General features: G+C 42.9%; 2 protein-coding genes across 3 annotated transcripts; both read left to right on the top strand.

Annotated features, from left to right (window-relative positions):
• The first annotated feature begins 1,583 nt into the window (after positions 1-1,583).
• Positions 1,584-6,400, top strand: LOC113145384 (kazrin-A-like). The gene is made up of 7 exons (XM_026332052.2): positions 1,584-2,885; positions 3,042-3,160; positions 3,510-3,741; positions 3,841-3,942; positions 4,584-4,750; positions 4,976-5,117; positions 5,538-6,400. The coding sequence occupies exons 1-7, from the start codon at positions 2,775-2,777 to the stop codon at positions 5,694-5,696; spliced, it is 1,032 nt and encodes a 343-aa protein (XP_026187837.1). The 5' UTR covers positions 1,584-2,774; the 3' UTR covers positions 5,697-6,400.
• Positions 6,401-9,280: 2,880 nt separating this feature from the next.
• Positions 9,281-15,295, top strand: tmem51a (transmembrane protein 51a). 2 transcript variants are annotated; one of them, XM_026333655.1, is made up of 3 exons: positions 9,281-9,455; positions 11,046-11,541; positions 12,617-15,295. In XM_026333655.1, exons 2-3 carry the CDS (start codon positions 11,126-11,128, stop codon positions 12,990-12,992), a joined length of 792 nt encoding a protein of 263 aa, XP_026189440.1. In that variant the 5' UTR covers positions 9,281-9,455; positions 11,046-11,125; the 3' UTR covers positions 12,993-15,295. The 2 variants fall into 2 exon arrangements, with proteins under 2 accessions (XP_026189440.1, XP_026189441.1); XM_026333656.1 differs by lacking the exon at positions 9,281-9,455 and adding an exon at positions 9,576-10,334 and having other exon boundaries at positions 11,089-11,541.
• The last annotated feature ends 876 nt before the right edge of the window (positions 15,296-16,171 follow it).

Here is a 16,171-nt window from a genome sequence, read left to right as displayed (position 1 = left end):
CAGATTGTTGGGACAGAACCCATAATTTGTCAGCACATGGTGTGTCAATAATGTTCTGCATTGATTTGACCTCTTGACCTCTAACACTGACCCTTCTTGTCTGACCCCAACTGGAGTCTCAACACAGTCAGGTGACCCAAGAATGAATCAGTCAGACTCGTGGGACCGAGGTACGCCAGTTCCAACTGCTTGAGAAACGAGCTCTGCTGGGTCGCACGCTGTGTTTGCCTTCTAACGCTCATCACAGAAACCTTGGGATATAGCACTTCTTCAAGTTGAATCCAAATCTCTAACACAAACATGTTTGTAAGAGCAGATTCCACACACTGAGCTAAACTGCAGCTGCTGGCTGGTTGTCTGATATTAGCACCGACTGGGAAGTAGATTTGCTGTAACTTCCTGTTTACCTCACGACATAAAGCTAATAAACATATTTCCCAAAAATGTCAAGCACTTTACTTCCCAGCTGGTTTCCACTATGCTAGATAGCTGAGCCTGAGAGCGCTGGCTAGCTTCCTTTGTTTTGTTTTGTTTTTTACCTTTGATTTCATTCTTGGACCCATCGGGGTTTGTGCTGTTGTGGGGAAAAATATATTAGTCATCACTTAGTTAAACAGAAAATCAGCAGTAATTTTCAATTTGTCCTTTGAGTGAGAAAAGCTGCTGCATTGTAGCAGCAAAGTCCATCATACCAGCTGATGTCGGGCACTTTTATAGATTTTAAGGATCATTTGCTTGAACAAAACAGCCTCGTGTTTTTTTTTGTGTGTGTGTTTATGTTTAACACTTCCTGCCTCAGATCAGGGACACTAATCTCTCTCCTGCTGCAGTGCTGGGGGATATTCTTCTCTACATTCAGGCGATTTTAAACAGGTGGAAACCGAGTTAACCCCATAGGAGAACCAAACTCAGACTGGACTAGAGTCCAGTGTGCGTCACAGTCTGGCACTCAGACAGTTAATTCTGCAGTTCTTAATAATACCTGCCTTTAATACGACTCTCTGCAGAGTGGACAACCAGACCTTGTATCTGGACCAGAGTGCATTATTGGCCAAAGACTTATTCAGCTTAATATGAAGTGCTCTCATAAGGGCTCTTACAAGTGTACCTTCAGTTTATGCATTGCTCGAGGAGGACGCATAAAAGCACCCAGCTTGAGATGAAGTACTGGAGTCAAGTTTAATAAAAGTCTGTTTATTCAGGCTCTATAGTCATTTAATTGGGAAATCCTTTTCGAGTAAACACACAGCGGCGTAATACGACAGCCAAATCATAGGGTTTCCATTTGCTGGAAACAAAGGGACACAGTAAAGGAAAGGACCACAGAGGATCTTTATTGTTCGGTCTGTTTAAAGCCTGTGGGCCCCAGGCAAAATTAGATGATTCAGATAAAAATGTCATTCGATCTCACATCATGGGTTTTCCACTGAAATAATTGCAGGAGCAAAATGGACATTATGGGATGTGTCATTTTGCAGGAACAAAGACTCTGTGGCCATCCTTCATGATTGACATCTCAGGTGGATGCTTCTAATCTTACCTTCCCAAAAAAAAAAAAAAAAACATATGGTTTTAGCCAGTCAGGGGATGAGCCTGGAGTACTGCATCAAGGGCAGTCCAGTGTTTGTGTTTGTGTTCAAAAAGTAAAACGTTGCTGCACAGGTCGTGTTAAATGTGCTTTGGGGATTTTCTCTGTCAGGGAGAAGAAAAGTAGAAGCCAAACACCTCAGTCCTTGAACAGATGAGCCACACGTCCACATGTTATGAGCCATCAGGACATTGGACGTTGAAAGCGGTGCCTAATGTTGGGCCCACCGCTGAGGCCAAAACGGGGGCTAGTTTGCCATCTGCTGGTCCAGACTAAAAATTGACTCTGATCTAACCAAAGTGAACACACAGACACTATCGTGAGAAACATGTAGAGAGAAAAATATTTGGCCCAACTTAATAACACAGCAGGTGATAATACAGGTTTGATGTGTAATATCTAGAGCAATATATTAGCAGAGATGTAGTGTAGTATTCATAAATGTGTTGTCATTAGTGTGTAATCATTGGAATCAGCCTATGAAATCTGCATAAAGGTTTTATGCTGCAAAGTCACAACCACTAAATCTTTCACACTATTTACATTGCTCCATTAAGACGCATGTAAAGGACACGTTACAGTTCACAGGCAGAATTTATAGTCTAATAAATGTGTGAAAGATGTCATGTGATCATAAAGCATCAAAATATAACATGAGTTTAACTAATATACCAGCTTGTTGTTTTCTTGGAGCTGTTGCTGCAGGCTAATTAAAGACAGGAGTCATGTTAATTCAAACGCTCAGCAGCCTGTTTAATGGACTTCTTAACTGAGGAGCTTGTTTATAAAACCTGCAACTTTGTTTACAGCATCACTTGGTTTGGTTTGTTGTCGTGCAGCCAAAAGCTTAATGTTGGATGTTGTTAAAAGTGTTTGTTTCAAAGACGTTACGCACACGTCTGATCCCTTTTCCCCCTCTGGGCTGATTTTCTGTTACACTGGTTTTCATTTGTTGGAGTACTTTTGGATTAACGTCTTGATTTTTTTTGTTGCTCACTATTACCCACTGTCACCTCTGCCCTCACTCACACCCTGAACTACATCACCCACATGCCTCCACCTTCCTCCACCCCCCTTTTCCCACACCCATGTAGACTCAGATAGCCTCTCCAGCCCTACGCGTCTCAGCCTATCAGATGGGTCAGAGGACCAGCTGGACCGCCTCCAGCAGGTGGAGCTGGCCAGGATGACACCCATGTCTCAATGGAGGGCGGGCACAGTGCAGGCCTGGCTGGAGGTTGTCATGGCAATGCCCATGTACATCCGCGCCTGCTCAGAAAATGTCAAGAGTGGCAGGGTAAGATAAAACCAGTGATGCAAGTCTCTTTTCCTTTGCTGTGAATTATTGTGCTCGACAGCAGACACGTTAGCAACTTCATACTCCAGTCCACTATTTTGGTATTTCTTCCTAACCTTAATTCAACTGTAGCAGGTCCACTTTGACATTTTGCAGGTTTTGCTGGGGCTAACGGATGAAGACCTGGAGGTGGGTTTGGGTGTCAGCAGCTTAATGCATCGCCGGAAACTGCGCTTGGCCATTGAGGACTACAGAGATGCTGAGAATGGAAGAGGGTGAGGAGCAGTCACTGTGGCTGTATAATGGGGCCATCTGCTGGCGATGTGCTGTAACAACATTTACAGAGCATTATTTTAGAAATAATACTGAAGTGTAAAGATAAAATATTCAGTTTTACTATAAAACTGGTGACATTTTTGATTTAATAAGCTGGAAAAGTGCTGGTGATTAATTTTCTATCATTTGACCAATCAATTAATAAACTACTCATTTAATACAACTTCTTTTCATCTTCACTGGATAGTTTCTATGCATCTGCATGACTAGATACCAAGTGTAGGTAAGAATTGGGGCTGGGTCAGCTGAGGTGAACCCTATCCAAAGTGTTACGCCGTCTGTCTGCAGGCTGTCCAAAGCTGCAGATATGGACCACCACTGGGTGGCCAAGGCCTGGTTAAGCGACGTGGGCCTGCCCCAGTACTCCCAGGCCTTTCACAATCACCTGGTCGACGGGCGCATGCTGAACTCCCTCACGCGTCGGGATCTTGAGCGTCACCTCAACATCACCAAGAAGTTCCATCAGGTCAGCTTGCTGCTGGGCATTGAACTGCTGCACATGCTCAGTTTTGACAAGGAGGTGAGTGTGACCACAAACAGGAGGTGGCAGTAAATGAACAGCAGGAAACGGTACAGAACCTTAGACAGGTAAACAAGTGTTTGTTATCATGGTTTCCAGGCACTGCAGTCCCGCCGGATACAGTGTGAGCATCGGAACGTGGATCCACTGGTGTGGACCTCTCATCGAGTCATCAAATGGATCCGAGATATTGACCTGAAGGTGAGGCCAGAAAAGAGAATGCAGCTTAAAGACTGAACTGATGTAAACCAGTCAATTAACAGCCCTGACCTAAATGCAAATCTGTTTCTGTTTCACGTCACGGAAAAACATCTGAAACTGACACATTTTCAGGCCAGGGCTGCTCTGCAGTGCACTGCAACAAAGCAAATGGTTTGATTAAATATTAATAGACATATGAAAGAGATATCAGTCTAATGAGTATTATAAGAGCAGTATTACCTAGTATTACAAGTAATGGAGGCCCGTGTGTTTACACAGGGCTCCTATCTGGAGTGATAGAAAGCCATTGTTATTGTACTTCAATGCTGCTACTGGTTGATTACAAAGGCTTTTAGATTATTACCTTTGTGGTGATGCTGCATTATGAATATTTGACTGTCATACTGTAGGAAAACATGTTTCCATAATGAGACAACACAACTTTCAGGCTGTGTAGAGATAAGACTGTCTAGACTGACATCCTGTTAATATTCTCAGTGAGTTTCAATTTTCTGATATCCAGCTGAGCTTTTTCTCTGAGCGAATGTCGGGGGCTGTTAATGTGTCTGCCTTTTCACTTAGCCAGTCAGAAACCTTGATTTGATGTCACTCTCCTTCCTTCTCTCCATCCACCTGCTTAGGAGTTTGCTGAAAGTCTCTTAAACAGCGGCGTTCATGGGGCCGTCATGGTGCTTGACCCCACGTTCAACACCGATACCATGGCAACAGCCTTGGGAATCCCCGGCAGTAAGCACATGGTTCGGCGACACCTTGTCGAGGAAATGAAAAACCTGATTGGTCCGGCCAGGTGAGAAGAGACACAATCATATATAAACGTGAAGACAGGGTCCACTATAGTTCTAGTACTGAAGCTGCTGTTGATGTGTAAGTAGATTAGATTACAGGTTCCTTATCCTGTGGGGGACAGTCTCTGATAATATACTGATGGTTGCTTAGAGGTACTACAAAGACGCATTGTAGTGTCTGTTTGTGGCCGCCCTCAACACCCAGATCCCTCTGATTCCCTCTGCAGGGCAGACGCCAAACAGGACTATGAGCGCTTAGGGCTGGGAACGCCACCGACCCTTCTTCGTCAGAACTCCCTGGGCAGAAGACCCAGCTCCACTGGCCGACACGCTGATGACGAAGGCTCCCTGAGAAGGAGGGCTGTCAAGGTGAGAAAGGCCTGGAGCCTTCAGGAATGGCTTCCTTCAGCATTAGGCTCAGCATTTTATATTAGCATCAAAATCAGTCTTGTACACTTTTAACCTTGCAAATATGCACAGTGCAGAGGAAATGGAGCTAAGTGCTGACAGTGAAACATCAGCTGTACAACATTAATGAGGTTGTGAAGGAAGCGCAGACAACACAAACCTGGGAGGAAGCAGGCTGAATATATTCTACTGTAAGAATGAGACATACTGCGAGGAAACAGTCGTACTCCTAAAGCTGACAAATGGAAAAGATGCTGAAATGACCTGACACTGAAACATATTTTGAGATACATTTGATAATCAGGAACAACAAAGTGAAAATAAGCCTTGGTTGGATACATCTGCAGTAAAATGAAAGGTTTATTTGTGTTTGTGTCCCAGCCCCCGTCAGGGTTCAGCCCTAAAGCCCGCAGTGGGCGGGACTTAAGCTGCCACAGCAGCTATGGCTCACTGCCGCGGGATGTTCAAGACCTGACACCGCCCACAGCGGAGGGAAGTCCTCTCCGCGGTTACACCAGCATCGAGGTCACCAACGTGTGAGGTCATCAGAGCGCGACACGAGACATCAGCTCCACCACAGATAAACATACATCATGTGCATCCGTTTGCCGTGTGCATTTGAACAGGGGATAGTTGTTTTTTTGTAAAGGCGAGCCTTTTAAAGGGCAAATTGCACTTTTTAAAAAGGGACAGGATTCTTTTTATTATAAAGTTTCCTATTAAAACTCACTGTGGGTAGGTGGTATACTGATGTTTTTGAGAGCAGTCGTTTCTGTTCCCCAGTCGCAGACACAAGAGACGAAGGATTCGAGCTAAATGATTATTTTTGTATGTTTCTGAGTGTAAATGGTTCTTTGGGAACTAGGATGCTTGACAGAGAATCTGTGTCTCTGGGTGAAATGAGATTTAAAAACAGGGTAATTGGTGAAAAACTGAAAAACAAAAGACTATCTAACTGTAAATTGTTCTTGTTTCATTCAGTTGTGATGCTGAGGACAGTGGACAAAAAAACACTTGGATTTTGAATTCAAGACTTTATGTCTCATAATCATTTTTCATCTTGCACATTTACACTGTTGTGTCTAAACAAACTGTAGCAGCCTCCTCTGATGTTTTATACTGTGCAGTAAACATGAACAGATGTTTGTGCATGGCCAACACAAGTCGACTGCAGAGTTGTGTGTGTGATCCAGGCTAAAATTAAAGTGAGCCTTCTAAAGAAATAAATATGAAATCTCACCTTAGACTGGTTTTCATCTTCATTCGGTGGTTAAAGATGAATTTGTTTATAAAAACTCAGATGAGGAGATTAAAATAGATCCACATATAACAAAACAATCAGACACAAGTCATCTCCCAAACTGGACGTCCCAGGACAATCTGAAGAAAATGATAATTATGGGGAACAGGAGGATTCACCCTTGATGTGAAAAACAAAACTCCACTATTTAATATGTTGTCAGTTTAAGATTCATTTGCTGCAGCAGGCCATGGTGATAATGCTGCATATCTGAAATCTGCTTCTCCAAATAGTAATGAGCTTCTTCTGTCCTCTAGTGTTAAAGAGAAACACTTAACATCCAAGGGATAAGAAAACGGCACGGGGAATTAGATTACAGAAATTAGAAGAATAAAAGAAACAGTCTCACTTATTAAATGTGTTTGGTTCACTGCTTCCACTCTAATGCAGAAAAAGGCTCCATAGTGAGTTTAGCATCTTTCAGCAACAAAGCAATTCAAAGCTCCTTAAAGAAAACATTAAGCCATTAGGAAACGCTCTGTGCTAATAGGGACTCTGGACACTGACTCTTCTCTTCAGTATTTTGGTGACTTACTGCCGGCATCACCTTTTTGTTCTGCTCTCTGCTGTGCATGTTGACTCAAGCCTGTGCTTAGACCTCTGTGCAACACATGATGCAACTTCCTGTGCTGACTCAGACAGGTCTGAGTCACGGAAAGGTAAGATTCACAAGGCACCTAATGGGACCCTGTGGTTAGCGGCGCTAAGCCACTTAAATCCTTTCTGGTAACACACCCATGCTCGGGCAAAATGCAACAGGGAATTCATGATGCTATATCGTACTGTGGGATATCAGAGGTATAACTATGGACAAAGGTGAAGTTTTACCTGGGAAAATAAACTGATCTACCGACGAGGAAACATTCAGTGGATAAATGCAATTATGTTCATGTGAATGAGCTTGCGGGTTGGATTGTAGCAATAAAAACAAGACAAAGGTTATTTTATCCACATTATGTCTGGTTGGGAAACATACACGACACGTGATATTAAAACTGAATGCTTTTGAGTCAATTAAGGCTATAACACCAATTAAACCAAGTTTATCTACGGCATATGATACTGTAAAATGTTCCTTTACAGCTGCAAAGATTTCCCTTAGTTTGATTACAGGCTGACAGTAACAGGAGTTACAAGGGCGTCATGATCAAAAACACACATCTCCACTGTGGGTTACAGTTAAGGTAAGCTTTAGGGTTAGCAAAGTACTGGTAATGTTTAAGCTTGTCTCCAGGAAATGCATGTAAGTGACTGTAATGTCCCCATGGGGAATGGAAATATGTGTGTGTGTGTGTGTGTGTGTGTGTGTGTGTGTGTGTGTGTGTGTGTGTGTGTGTGTGTGTGTGTGTGTGTGTGCGTGCGTGCGTGTGTGCGTGTGTGTGGAAAAAGAGGATCCAGACTACGTAGGAAGACAAACCCCTGAGCCCAAAACAAATACAGAAATAACTACTGGTTCTGTCATGACTGTAAAATAGTCCAGCAGGGTGATTCAGAGCAGGACATGACTGTCCCATTGTCTCTCTTCCAAAATGTAAAACACACACAAACACAAATGCAAACACGCAGATGTTTGAAGTATAATGACTGGACACGTCTTGGAAAACCACGTCTCACAGGTGAGTGCTGGCAGGACCAGCCCTTAGGGATCCATCTGTCCAGAGGGAGAGGAGTGACTAGGTGGAAAATTTGCAAAGAGGAAGTAAAAATCTCATCATATACTGTATGGCTGATATAAAACTGACTGACGTCAGTGCATGGGGAAGTCTGGAGTAAATCGTGTCAGTCAGTGACACTCACACTTATTTGTTGATAACAGCTGTTATTCATATTCATGGAAATCTCAGATTTGACTTGGAAGAGACAGAAACAACAGAGACAGTGAAAGTTACTGTTCTACTGATACTGCAGCAAAACCACTTCATGCTGGAGTCTCAGTCAGAGATGAATCAGTCTGACTGTACAGCCGGAAGAGTCACATACTTTAAAATCATAATGTTTGTCACATCAAGCCCTTTAAATCAGTTACACACTAGAATAAACAAACTCTAGCGGGCAGATATCTACACCAACATTTTCCAGTCTGTGATTCTGATTCAGTTGGTTTTATAGTCAAATGTCTCCTTTATATCCAAAGACCAAAGACGACAACATCATGTGTCAGCACAGTTTCTTATCTTGTCATATGAAATGGACATCCAGAACTGCACAGAGCTTTGAACTGCTGTGTACAGGGATTGTGGTGTGGATGGACATTTTTGTAAATTGTGTTAAATTTCAAGCAGCTGTTTCTTTCCACAGCTCAACTGGGACAAAGGTAAATGGTTGTTACTGGAATCTGTAAACTGGAATTTCCCCATTGCCTCGACCTGCTGTGATATCACCAGGTTCCACTATTTCAATATTCAATTCGTAAAATTTAATTGGAAACTAACTGTTTGGACTGGATTAAAAAGTTTGGACAGGTTAAAATAATTAACTTTGGGCTACAAACATGTTTCTGCTCAGAAAACTATTAGAACCCCCCCAAAATAAAGCTCGACTTGGTTAAGATCATCAAGGTTGATTGTTCAAACGTGTTTTCCCGGCACTTTAGTCTGCAGCGGAAATAAAACGAGCAGCAGCCTCCAAGAAAGTTCAACCCAATTTTAAAAACGTGTCGTGTTGAAGTTTTGACCCGTTTACATTTGCAGGAGAGAGGGGCACTTTCAGGACAGTGACGCTGTGATGATATACCAAAAACTATTTTGTATAGTTTTAATAGTGGCTCCTCGTCCGAGAGTGAACGGGTTAATGAAAGTGGACGCGCACGGAGCCCCCTCCCTCCTGCGCTGCCTCTGTCCGGGCCCATCCGTTTCAGGGAGGAAATGAAGTTCTCGATCCTCAAACGCGATTTGTTACCAAACTGTGCCACATCAACCCGTGTCAGCTTTTGACAATAAGCTCCTCTCCTCCCAGCTTTGAGAGGAAGGAGAAGAAGCTCCGAGGGAAACGATGCAAAGGTGAGTTGGACGCAGATTTACGCGCCGGTACCGGGTTTGTTTGTTTGTTGGCACAAATTACGCAGTAGCGGAAGTCTCGAAAATGTTTCAAATCTGGAAAGTTTTGTTGCAAAACATGACGTGAAGTTATCGATTATGTTCAAACAAACATACAGGACACTGGACTGTGTGTGTGTGTGTGTGTGTGTGTGTGCACACAGCCACATTAAAACGCGTTCACCGTAGCGGGCTGATGCGCGGATAGAAACAGTCCTCTGGGCGTAGCGCTTAACCTGAGCTGTAAATTATAAGCCAAGTATGTAGAAAAGAAGTGGTTTTAGACGCGTCTGTAAACACTTGGCTTCAGGGGCAGATTCCACTTCACACACGAGATCACACACATATTTATTACGAGAGGTCGCACAGGCCTTCGCGTAGTGAAGGTTTTTATGAGCAGCCTAATGCAAAACCTGGTGTTTGGTAAAACAGAGGCTTAGGCTGCACAGCGGTAAAACCTGTAGAAGGATAATATAGAACAACTTTGCAGCTTTGGGATGCAGAACTGTCGCAGGCCTGTGAGTGTGTGTGGGCTTGAAGAGGCCAGTCTGTGTGGTATAGCGGTTTATGTGAGTCCAGCTATTCGGAGTCCGGGCATGAACAGGGAGAGGGGACTCATGAAATGGACTGAGATGTACCCACTGTAGACTGCACTCCCACACCCACTCCCAGGAAGTTATGGGGATGTATCCAGACTCAGAGTCTTTCATGATGACAGCTTTGAATGGTCTCAGAGGACTTTTGATCTGGTGGCCTGTCCAGGGTGGACCCCTGCCTTTCACCCAAAGAGAGCTGGGATAGGCTCCAGCAGATCCCCAGGACCCTGGTTAGGACTAACGGATGGTGGGTGGACTTTTGATATTTATAGTTACCAGCAATGTTCGGATCTTAAAATAGATTATGAGAAGTTTGGAAAGTTGGTTCAAAAACAAGGATTTGGTCTTGTTCTGAGCATACAGTGTATGTGCAAGGTCCTTCACTGGTCATGCTCATTTGACTTCACATCATAGTTTTATGGTAACAGTTAAATTAATGCTGAACTAATGTAAGAACACTTAATGAGCCAACACTTAGAGGATGAGAAACTAAGAAGGACAATAACAGAGCAAACCTTTCTATTCTGCAGACGGAGTATTTATAATATTATTTGAGGTCTGTGTTTTACAGTGGCAATAGCCGTCCTTATCTACCCTTGTAATATGTTGACATTGGATAACAAGTAACTTTGAAAGGCAAGTGTGCTGTAAAGTTTTACCATGCAGCACACCCATTCCTAGAAGTCTCTGTGGTATTTCACATCATGGACTTTTATGTTCTGTCGCTTTCACTGAAAAATGGGCTTGGACTCTCATAAAGAACATCTCTCCAGGCACCAGTGTCATGTTCCATAATAACTTCATGAAGCAGATGATATTTATTTCTGAACAGGAGGGCTGGTAAGAGCCATAACACCCAACACGTGAGATCATATCAGTAAGAGGTTTCCTGGTACAAAGATAGTGTTGTTTCTATTTCAGCTTTTTAAAAAAACCTGATTTCTGTGTTGTTTTACAGAAACGTCTGGAACAACAGTTGAAACGCACCTTTGTTTTTGCAGTTTTTGACCTCACTGCACATGGTCTGAAGTCGACAAGATGCGTTCCACTGTGGACGGACCACCAAGCCCCCTGGACCCCAGCAACAGTAACAACGCTAACAACAACAATAACAACAGAAGCAGCAGCAGGGAAAACAGTGGAAACTCAGGATCCCAATATGCACTGTGCGCTCTGGGGGTTGGGCTAGTCGCTCTCGGCATTGTGATGATTGTGTGGAGCGTGGTACCTGCAGACCCCTCGGCTAATAGCAGCAGCTCATCCGGAGATACCGATACGGGTAGCAGGAAGAATAAAGTGTCTTCTGTGGCCTTTGTCTTGGTGGGTTCTGGAGTGGCTATGCTGCTGCTGTCTTTGTGTGTGGGAATGAGGAACAAACAGCGGGAGCAGCAGAGGCTCCAGGAGGCCCAGAACCACGGAGGAGAGGCACCAAGAGAACCGGAGCCAAGAGAAACGTGAGTCAAATCGTGGCTTTTTAGCTAAACAACATTTGGACATTAGGTAAAATATCTGGTTTTGTTTTTTCTTTTTTCTTTTCTGATGTTATGTCTTTGAGCAGAAAATTGATTTGACCACGTGAACAAACAATAGTGTCTGTGTGTCTGATTTATTTATTTGCTCGGCAACGTTCTCGAAAGATCACACCCCTGTTTCTATCATAAAGGTCACTATCAGACAAAATAACTTCACATTATTTTTATAAAATCAGTCATTAGCTAGATAATGACTGACACTAAGAACATCCCTGACCTGGCATTGCTTGTGTCTGAACTGCATCACTGGCGACTGGTTAAAAGAGGTGAAAACACAGATTGATGATAAAGGTCATGTCTTTCTTTGAATGTCTGAAATCAGAAACATGAAACCTGTGAGTTTTTTACCCTCCAAAAGTTTGAATATGCCTCGAAATCTTCAGGTTCTACAATGTGGGTTTGGTTTCATTCAGGCTAGTTGAATGCAATGGTATTATTTCTTATGATGACAAGACAAAAAAAGCTTCGCACCCTCTGACCATATATACTTGCTGTGCGTTTTTCCAGGTAGTTTGCTGGAATACGTGATATGAGAGTTTAGAGGTTGTTGAGTCACTTTCTGGGTTAGAACAGAAATGTTAAACCGCACCATGACCGCTATTCTCTCGTGTTCCTCGTGAGGGCGTGGCTTATCCAGGCTTACAAGGATCAAGTTGATTGATAGTGACCCAAGCTAGAGACATGTGTTCATTGCAGCATTAAAGGCTTTAATTCAAAGCCAACAAGAACAAGCATGAACATGGCAGTGCAACATGGCTGCCTCCGTGAAAGGAGACCCGCTCCCTATGTAGATTTAAAAGGCTCATTCTCTGGTTGAGAAAATGCAAAGACAGATATTTTCAGGTGATTACACACTAATGACAACATATTTATCAAAACTGTATTCCATTTCTGCTAATAGATCCATCTAAATGTCCACATTTAACCTTTTTAAAGACATGTGAAGACAATATATGGATTCCCATGTTTATCTGTATATTTCTTTTAATGTGTGCAGGGCTGAGGACCAAGCCCAGCGGTATGCTGTACCCACCTATGAAGAGGCAGTAGGCAGTGGCCAGTACCCTGTCTGTCCGAGCAGCCATCGTCTAAGCTCCTCCCAGCTACCTTCGTATGATGACCTGGTTGAAGTCGATGGTGTAAACTCTGAAGGGTCAGAGGTCACAGATACCGGCTCACAGCCTGCTCCTGCTAACACATCAAACCATAGACCTGGGAAAAATAACCGCAAGCTCCTCCCTATCAAGATCCGTAGGATTAAATCGGAGAAACTGCACATGAAAATTGTTGATAACTCTCAGCCAGCAACTGGAATAAGTATAGAGCCACTAACCCCACCGCCACAGTATGAGGATAAAACGCCTCCAATTTAAGCTCAAGCTGATCATGTTTAAAACAATCGACTGAAATTCCTGAAGTCTGCTATGATCACCTTTTGTGGATCTGGATCTGCCTTAATAAGCCGAGACTTGAAGATGGACCTTCTTGACGAATGTTCAAAGAGGCACTTTGTAATAAACCACAGTATCTGTTCATCCATTACACTCCCAAGCATGAACGTAATCTTCGTTTATTGTCCTTTTCTTAATTTGGATCTCACTGGACATGGTTGCATTTTGGCACATCAGGTAAAAAGCAGGTTTTCTTTATGTTGGTGGTGCAGAGTTGTGTGCATATTTGAATAGATATCCACAGGCTCTCATTTGTTGAAGTATCTGCAGCTTAGGCAGCGTCTCACCTTGGGAGGTTTTGGATAACGACTGCCAGCACTTTGCCAAATGTAGGATAGTTTTTAACTGCACATTATATGCACTCAGCGGCCATGGCCTGACGTGGTGCACTGCAAAGAAACATTCTCGCGTTTTCAGTAGTATTTGGAGTTGAAACTGTTCATTTGGTATGTGGGAGATTTAACTGTCTTTCACACAGATAGAGTTTCATGTTAACTTTCATTTGGCCTGCTTTGGGCCAAGGTTTCCATTATCTGTCTGTTTAAAAAGCTCACGCTTGGTAATGGGGCTTTTCTGCATATCAACTGGAGAACACCATGTCAGATAAGATTTTTTAACTGCAGCTCCCATGACCTGGCAACAGGCAGTCTAGCAGAACGTGACAGCAAATGACGTTGTTCTATGCTAACAAAGTCTCACTTGTTTTCCCTTGGTTATCGCATTAAGTCTGTTCGATGTTGTTGAATTTTATACTGATTTTCTAGAAGGGAACCCTGGTTGTATGTTCCTCTTCACTAAGGCACATTAAACACTATACACTACATCTTATCTGACCAAATAACAGGTTCGTAAACTTGCTGATTGCTAAACCTTAATGACTGGCAGCTTGTTTACTTCAGCTTTGTGCTTGCCAGGTAGCACGTACTCCATATGCATGTTGAACTGCACAGTATATGCACTAAGAAAACCCAGTGAGTTAAATGCAGTTCAGGAGTCCAGAGGTGGCCGTTAGGGTGTGACCAAAAGCCCATTCAAAAGCGTAAAATGTTTGTGTGTCAGTGAAGGAGAGAGTCCGTGATGTGGTTAATGACCCCTCGGTTAGAGTTTAAGAGAAACTACTCTCTAGAAAAGAAATCATTTTCCATGAAGTCCAAGTTCTCATTTCACGACCGCAACCACAGCAGAACTTGCTCGTCCTGCAGTTCAGTGCCTTTATGTTCAGAACAATACTACTGCTGTTCCTAGAGCATTTCAAAACATAATGTGAGCCTGAACCTGAGCTCAAGCGATGCCCTTTCAGTTGCGTCACTTCTGCAAACGGCGTGGAGAGAAGGAAGTATGTGAGAGCCCGTGAATAGCTGAAAGCCTTCGCCCTGTAGCCATGGTGAACCCCGTCGCTCTGTGAAGGCAATAGTGTGGTCTCCACTTCTCTCTGGGCTTGTTTTTGTTCTTGTTCGAGATGACCGACAGAAGGACCCTTTGACTGTGCAGCTGCACGATAATAACCACGACTATTACTCACTCGCTTGCTCATCACCATGTCTTCAACCACAGCTTGACTTAGAACAGAAACAGGTCAAGGCTTCATTCAGAAACCAGAGTAGAACATTTGAGCAATCCTTTTATTTCTTCTTCAAGTTAGACTCATCTCACATTATGCTGAAAAGAAACTCACTGTATTTAATGCTGAGATATTCTATCAGTGTCGGGCTAAAAGCAACAAGGTCACTGAGTCCCTGCAGGTTTGACATTGGTATTTACAGTAACTACAGTCTGACCACATTTCTCTGACTTGTTTTAGATGTTGAAAGTTGCCACTCAATATTTTTTTGTTCTGTTTATTACTTGAGAGTTGTGGCAATTAGCACTGCAGCCTCCCAGAAAGAAGGTTCTGGGTTCGAATCCCGTTCAACCCTATGGGCTTTCTATGTGAAGTTTGCATTGTCTCCCTGTGTGTGTGTGTGTGTGTGTGTGTGTGTGTGTGTGTGTGTGTGTGTGTGTGTGTGTGTGTGTGTGTGCGTGTGCGCGCGCGCGCGTTTGCGTGCGTGTGTGTGTGTGTGTTTTCTCCCACAGTACACAGATGTGTAGTTAGTTTGGGGTTGGGCTAATTGGTGATAGTCATTGTACCTAATTGGCAAATGATCAAATAATTAAATTACTTTTTTGAATTACTTTGTAGTTAAAATGTTGTGTGTTCTGATTTTATAGTCACTTCCTGTTTGTTGTCTGACCATTAAATGACTTTGTCTTATTTTTTATTATTTAGATTATCATTCCTTTTTATATGTACTGTGAAAACATACTGTACTTTTCTATCATTCTAATTTGTCTGTTTTCTAAAGAGTGAAAACAAAACCATCTCATGAATATTTTATGAGAAATAAAAGTATTTGTTATTTACCTCAGTGTTTAAAAAGTATATTTTGCTGATTACTCTATAATTTGGTGTTGACAGGGCAGAGAACATGCACGTCCAGGCCTGGTAGGAAAATTACTTCATTTCTTTAGTGGTTTATCATAACCTGCATACTGATCAAGGGGAAATACAATTATAAAACACTGCATATTAGTGAAAGCCTAGACTTTTGGTTTCCTTTGGGTTGCATCGTTAATACTGAAGTTAATCTCAAAATGAAAATGTGGCTCATTGTGTTGATTTAAACCTGGTTAAGTTTAAGACCATCTGCCCAGAGCAGAAGCTCATCATGCCTTGGACACCCAACGAGCCATCAGGGATCTGGAAATTCAAGTGGGCACCAGAGATTCCCTGTAAACACACACACACACACACACACACACACACACACACACACACACACACACACACACACACACACACACACACACACACACACACACAGAGTTATGATTATAGGTGATTAATAAGTTATGAGGAATTTTCTTTACAGCATTTCACAGTAAATCTCTTTCCCTTGAACCTTCCTGGAGTCTGTCACTGTGAAAGACTGAAAATGTTGATTCATCTTGAGATGACCTTGTGCGACCTCACGTTGCAGTCTGCAGTGAAGCCTTGTCCTTCTCCTCAGATCAGCTTTTCTTTTGCCAGGATTCTCCATCAGTCGAGCTCTGAGAAGGAGACT

This window comes from Mastacembelus armatus, chromosome 7 (assembly GCF_900324485.2).
Source record: "Mastacembelus armatus chromosome 7, fMasArm1.2, whole genome shotgun sequence".
Classification (NCBI taxonomy): Eukaryota; Metazoa; Chordata; class Actinopteri; order Synbranchiformes; family Mastacembelidae; genus Mastacembelus; species Mastacembelus armatus.
Note: the sequence above shows the minus strand (reverse complement) of the source record. Positions and strands in the feature narration are given on the sequence as shown.